Raw genomic sequence first — 6,305 nt, 5'->3', positions numbered from 1 at the left:
AAACTCGTTACGAAAATTTTTCTTAGGCCTAAATCGCAGTGCTAAACAAGCTCGTAACACCAAAGGTGTTAAAGACGGTGACTTAGAACAAACTTAGTAAACCCCCTATACTTCATGTATTTTTTACACATCATATTAGTTTTGTCCTAAGCTAAATATTTATATTTTTGACCATCAATTTAATCTTTTCTGTATAGGTCTACAATATAAGATTTACTCCCTTTGTCCCCAAATGAATCAACTACTAAATACGTACCAAGACATTGTTGTCTATGTACAAAGCGAGAAGTCGTTTTTTTCTAGGAAAGATATGGTTTTTTTTAAGTCAAAAGGCACTTGTACACGATTGATATGCAGCTAAAATTTTATATATTATTTTTTGAACATCTTAACGACTTTAAATGAAGAAACTCATTATAGAGCTATAGATTTCATAAAGAGATACAACTTTTATATAAAAAATATCTTCATTTAACACCGTACAGGTGGCCATCGCATGTGGTTTCCACTTTCCACGAGGCTGCCGCTCTTGCCATTTTTTTTTTACCAACGAAAATTATTTTTTTCTCGCAATAAATTAGTCAACCGTATTTTAAACCGTGGCTTATCAGTTAAGCGAGCGCCACCGTGGACGACACGCCTTTCCCTGGATGGATGATGGAATTGGAAAATGGATTGCATTCACTCCTCCGAGGCGGCGCGGCGCCACTTTGCAGCCGCAGCAGACCTCCTCCTCGGCCACTGGGCGACCAACCCAAGCCACTGGAGTAGCCGCAGGCCGCTTGCGGCTTCCCTCCCCACCCGCAGCCTATATATGAAGCTTCGCGGCAGCTTCGTCCGCAGGCCACGAAGAAGACCTCGGCCTCTCTCCGTCCTCCGTCCACCGTCCACACCCCTTCTTCAACTCCCTCCTCCTCACCAACTTGCAGCACAAGCCGAAGCAGAGGCAGAGGAGAGGAGAGGCACCGACCGACCCCGACCGAGCGAGCGACCGCCGCGCATGCGGTTCCCACCTCCGCCCCACCACCACCACCACCACTACCCGTCGTAGGGACCGTCAAGCCCACACCGAACAACTTCCGGGACCGCGACGACTCATCGTCGTCGCCGTCCTTCCTCTGCCGCCACCGCCGCCGCATCCTCTGCCAGTGCCGCGGCGCGCACCGCCGCCCTCGCGTCATCCATCCCCGGCCCCAGCCCCCGCGTGGCATTGCCATCCCCTGCTTCGTCGGCTCGGTTCGTTGCGGCGCGCTCCGGCCTCCGGCTCTCCGCACCGCACGCCAACTAACCAACGACCCGACTCCTCCACCGCCGCCGCCCCTCCGACGGCGATGGGCGAGGCGGCGCCACCGGTGCCCACCGCCGGCGGCGACGCGGACGACCTATCCGCGTTCCCGGCGTGGGCGCGGTCGGTGTCGGACTGCGAGGCGCGGCTGCGGGTCTCCCTCTCCCGCGGCCTCTCCTCCGCCGAGGCCGCGGCGCGGCTACGCGTCCACGGGCCGAACGAGCTGGCCGAGCACCCGGGCCCGTCGCTGCTGCGGTTGCTGCTGGACCAGTTCGAGGACACGCTGGTGCGCATCCTGCTCGCGGCCGCCGCCGTCTCCTTCCTCCTCGCGCTCTCCTCCTCCGGCGCCGCCCCGACGCTCGCCGCCTTCGTCGAGCCGCTCGTCATCTTCCTCATCCTCGTCGTCAACGCGGCCGTCGGGGTGTGGCAGGAGGCCAATGCGGAGCGGGCGCTGGACGCGCTGCGTGAGATCCAGTCCCACCACGCCGCGGTCCTTCGCGACGGCGGCTGGGTCCCCGCGCTGCCCGCGCGGGACCTCGTCCCCGGCGACGTCGTGCAGCTCCGCGTCGGGGACAAGGTGCCCGCCGACATGCGCGTCGCGAGGTTGCTCACCTCCACGCTCCGACTCGAGCAAGGGTCGCTGACCGGGGAGACGGCATCCGTCAACAAGACCTCCCGGGCCGTGGCGGTGGAGGACGCCGACATCCAGGCCAAGGAGTGCATGGTGTTCGCCAGCACCACCGTCGTCAACGGCGCCGCGCTTTGCATCGTCGCGCGCACCGGGATGGCCACGGAGATCGGCGCCATCCACGCGCAGATCCACCAGGCGTCGCAGGAGGACGACGACACGCCGCTCAAGAAGAAGCTCAACGAGTTCGGGGAGGCGCTCACCAAGATCATCGGACTCATCTGCGCGCTCGTCTGGCTCATCAACGTCAAGTACTTCCTCACCTTCGACCTCCAGGGGGGATGGGTGCCCAGGAACGTGAAATTCTCCTTCGAGAAGTGCACCTACTACTTTGAGATCGCCGTCGCCCTCGCCGTCGCCGCCATACCCGAGGGCCTGCCCGCCGTCATCACCACCTGCCTCGCGCTCGGGACCAGGAAGATGGCTTCCAAGAATGCGCTCGTCAGGAAGCTGCCTAGCGTCGAGACCCTCGGCTGCACCACTGTCATCTGCTCCGACAAGACCGGGACGCTCACCACCAACAAGATGTCAGTGGCCAAGCTCGTGGCCATCGGTGATTCTTCACAGGAGGTTAGGAGCTTCAAGGTGGACGGTACTACCTACGATCCTCATGACGGGAAAATTCACGACTGGCCTGCTGGGAGCATCGATGCCAACCTTGAGACGATCGCCAAGGTCGCAGCTGTGTGCAACGATGCCAATGTGGCACATTCTTCGCAGCAGTATGTTGCCACTGGAATGCCGACAGAGGCAGCTCTAAAGGTGAGGATTGCTAAAACTTGTTCACATTCCGCTATTGTTACCTTCTCCGAATCCTTATTAGTTAGCCAGTTAGGAGTAACTCTGATTCACCAGTTACAGTTACAAATGTAGTTGATCATCATGCTGCAAACAGCCTACTAGGCACAGTATGGTGAGAACTGACAATTGAAAGTGGTGTTCGTTTTCACATGTGTTGGTCGAATGTTAAACAGGACAAGATTGCTGTCGGGAAATAAACAAGGCGTTGTTTTTGCTAACTTCCTTTTTTTTATTACTTCTAGGTTCTGGTTGAGAAAATGGGCCTGCCTGGAGGAAAGAATGGTCTGTCCTTGGATCCGTCTGAGACATTAGGTAACAAAATACACGTTCTTCGCACCTTATTTACATTCTATTTCCTTCCTTGTAAGTGATGCTTAATAAATACATACATGCAAGGAGTCTCACACAAGTGGATTGCAATGTTGTTTGCTGACAGGCTGCTGCAAATGGTGGAACAATGTTGCCAAAAGGATCGCTACCCTCGAGTTTGATCGCACAAGGAAATCAATGGGTGCCATTGTGAAAACCAGTTCAGGAAGCAATGCCCTGCTCGTGAAGGTATTGATTCCCCTATTTCCTGCATTTGTACCGATTACTGAACGATTTTTCATGTACAAACTAAGTAATGCTTTTCATTGGATCACGTGTTTGCTGGACTGATATTCAGAGTTCTTGTATTTATGGCAGGGAGCTGTTGAAACTTTACTTGAACGAAGTAGCCACCTTCAACTGAAGGATGGTTCCGTGGTGCCATTAGATGAGAAATCAAAGAAAACTGTCCTGGCAAGCCTCCATGAGATGTCAACCAAAGCTCTGCGCTGCCTCGGTTTTGCATACAAGGAGGATCTAGCAGAATTTGCAACATATGATGGCGAAAACCATCCTGCTCATAAGCTCTTGCTGGATCCGGCCAATTATGCAGCTATTGAGACTGACCTAATATTTGCGGGTCTTGTGGGCCTAAGGGTAAGATAACGCTCCTACTTTGAGCTGCATTGAATAAATTGTTTCTGCACTCCACAATCTGGAATAGACAGGAATATATTGCTTAGGGACAGAGACACACAGTGTGTCAAATGCTCTTGTTAGCACTTGGGTTTCTTACATACAAAATTAACATTTCTTTCTCATGGATGTTTTGATCTGCCAGGACCCTCCCAGGGAAGAGGTCTATGATGCTATTGAAGATTGCAGAGCTGCAGGCATCCGTGTTATGGTGATAACAGGGGACAACAAAGAAACTGCTGAGGCAATATGCCGTGAAATTGGTGTGTTTTCACCTGATGAGGATATCACCTTCAAGAGCCTTACAGGGAAGGAGTTCATGGCGCTTGAGGACAAGAAGGCACTGCTACGCGGGAAAGGTGGCCTTCTGTTCTCTAGGGCAGAACCTAGGCACAAACAAGAGATTGTGAGGTTGCTGAAAGAAGATGGGGAGGTTGTCGCCATGACTGGAGATGGAGTGAATGATGCCCCTGCTCTGAAACTGGCTGACATTGGTATAGCTATGGGCATTACTGGAACTGAGGTAAATACTTAGTTTTCCATCTTATTAGGTTCACCTCAAATCACTTCTTTCTAGCTTCCTGGACTAGAGCTACCAGCTTTTGAATTGCCGTATTATTTCTGCTCGACGAAGCTGTAAACTTATTGAAAGGGGTGTGGTGTTGGCCACCAGAGAATGACTGCTTCTTTGTTTGCTGCTTTTCATATAGCCAACAGACAAGGGTTAACAGCATCAACTTTATTCTATAGGACATGGATTTATAATATGTTGTTGTGCCCACAAGGAAGATTCATATGTAAAACTATGATTTTTTCATGGTATAATTTGAAGTGTTTTTCTAAAACAAATCTCTAATGTTTCAGGTTGCCAAAGAGGCCTCTGACATGGTGTTGGCTGATGACAATTTCAGCACTATAGTTTCTGCAGTTGGTGAAGGAAGATCTATTTACAACAACATGAAAGCTTTCATAAGGTTTGCGCTCTGAGAGCATGTTTTGATTATTGTTCACACTTTCTAGTAGTTCTCATCAGCCAACAGTGCCAGCATACTTTTTTTTCCCTTGTGAGCGTTCTTGACTGTCTTCCTTGGCTGCGGCAGATACATGATTTCCTCAAACATTGGTGAAGTTGCTTCTATTTTCCTAACTTCTGCCTTGGGCATTCCTGAGGGGTTGATACCTGTTCAACTTCTGTGGGTCAATCTTGTCACCGATGGTCCCCCTGCAACTGCTTTAGGTTTCAATCCTCCTGACAAGGACATCATGAAGAAGCCACCTAGGAGGAGCGATGATTCACTGATCACTCCCTGGATTTTGTTCCGCTACCTGGTAAATGATCTCCCTTGTCTTGTACTATTCATCCCTTGAATCTGTTGGCTCATTTTTGGAATCTTATATTTGGAGACAATCCCTCATGACTTTTACCTTGTCTGCAGATAATTGGCCTTTATGTTGGGATTGCAACTGTTGGCATCTTTGTCATATGGTACACACATGGGTCTTTCATGGGCATTGACCTTACTGGAGACGGTCACACTCTTGTCAGTTACTCACAGCTTTCAAACTGGGGCCAGTGCTCTTCCTGGGACAACTTCACCGCTTCACCTTTCACTGCTGGAACTCAAACTTTCACATTCGACGACCCATGCGACTACTTCCACACAGGAAAAGTGAAGGCAACAACTCTGTCCCTCTCTGTCCTGGTGGCAATCGAGATGTTCAACTCTTTCAACGCTCTCTCTGAAGACAGCAGCCTGCTCACTATGCCGCCCTGGGTCAACCCATGGCTGCTCGTCGCGATGTCGGTGTCGTTTGGGCTCCACTTCCTGATCCTCTACGTGCCGTTCCTTGCTACAGTGTTTGGCATCGTTCCACTGAGCCTGAACGAGTGGCTGCTGGTTCTGCTGGTCGCTCTCCCGGTGGTGCTCATCGACGAGGCTCTCAAGTTCGTGGGCAGGTATACAAGCTCTCCCGGCCCCAAGAGGCGGTCGAGGAAGCAGAAGGGCGAGTAAAGCGCTAACATTGACTCAGTGCTCAGTTACTAAACCATTCCATTAATCATGTAAAGATGAACCTCAGAGAAAAATGTTCCTAAGCTCCAAACTATTCAATCAATACAGGAAAAAAAATGCAGATAAATGACTTTTTTCACTGTTTCTCTCTCTTTCTCCACCTAACGCTAAAACAGCTACAAAAGTAGCTTCTTTGTTCTTAAAAACAAGTGGTTAGCTGGCAACATATATTATCCTGTGAATACTTTAGCATTGAGTCAACTTGAATTATGTAGCATTGAGTCAACTTCAGATGATACTTTTCAGTTTTTTTTGGCTGCAAGGCATGTGAAGCAGGGATACAATACAACAATTATGCAAGGGATTGTACCTTATTATGCTCTAGATTGTCTTGGAACTGCGTGTGAATGGACTGGGGTAACATTCGTAGATACCAAATGCTGAAGAACAGCACATAAAAAAAAAATGTCAGGTTGAGGTGCTCGCCTAACTGACTGCAGTACAAGTTGCACAC

At 50.5% G+C, this 6,305-nt stretch overlaps 1 protein-coding gene across 1 annotated transcript; it reads left to right on the top strand.

The window, feature by feature from the left end:
• The first annotated feature begins 871 nt into the window (after positions 1-871).
• On the top strand, positions 872-5,935 carry LOC136512406 (calcium-transporting ATPase 4, endoplasmic reticulum-type-like). Its single transcript, XM_066506371.1, has 8 exons — positions 872-2,735; positions 3,017-3,086; positions 3,211-3,332; positions 3,462-3,740; positions 3,925-4,302; positions 4,644-4,753; positions 4,880-5,108; positions 5,216-5,935. The coding sequence occupies exons 1-8, from the start codon at positions 1,332-1,334 to the stop codon at positions 5,789-5,791; spliced, it is 3,168 nt and encodes a 1,055-aa protein (XP_066362468.1). The 5' UTR covers positions 872-1,331; the 3' UTR covers positions 5,792-5,935.
• Positions 5,936-6,305: the final 370 nt, after the last annotated feature.

This window comes from Miscanthus floridulus, chromosome 16 (genome assembly GCF_019320115.1).
Source record: "Miscanthus floridulus cultivar M001 chromosome 16, ASM1932011v1, whole genome shotgun sequence".
In the NCBI taxonomy this organism is placed as follows: domain Eukaryota; kingdom Viridiplantae; phylum Streptophyta; class Magnoliopsida; order Poales; family Poaceae; genus Miscanthus; species Miscanthus floridulus.
This window is presented reverse-complemented; position numbering and strand designations above follow the sequence as displayed.

Bases quoted from the DNA above. Each gene is read 5' to 3' on its own strand.
- LOC136512406 (XM_066506371.1), top strand. From the start codon at position 1,332: ATGGGCGAGGCGGCGCCACCGGTGCCCACCGCCGGCGGCGACGCGGAC. The intron at 3,741-3,924 runs GTAAGATAACGC...TTGATCTGCCAG, and splicing joins CGGGTCTTGTGGGCCTAAGG to GACCCTCCCAGGGAAGAGGT. The intron at 4,303-4,643 runs GTAAATACTTAG...CTAATGTTTCAG, and splicing joins TGGGCATTACTGGAACTGAG to GTTGCCAAAGAGGCCTCTGA.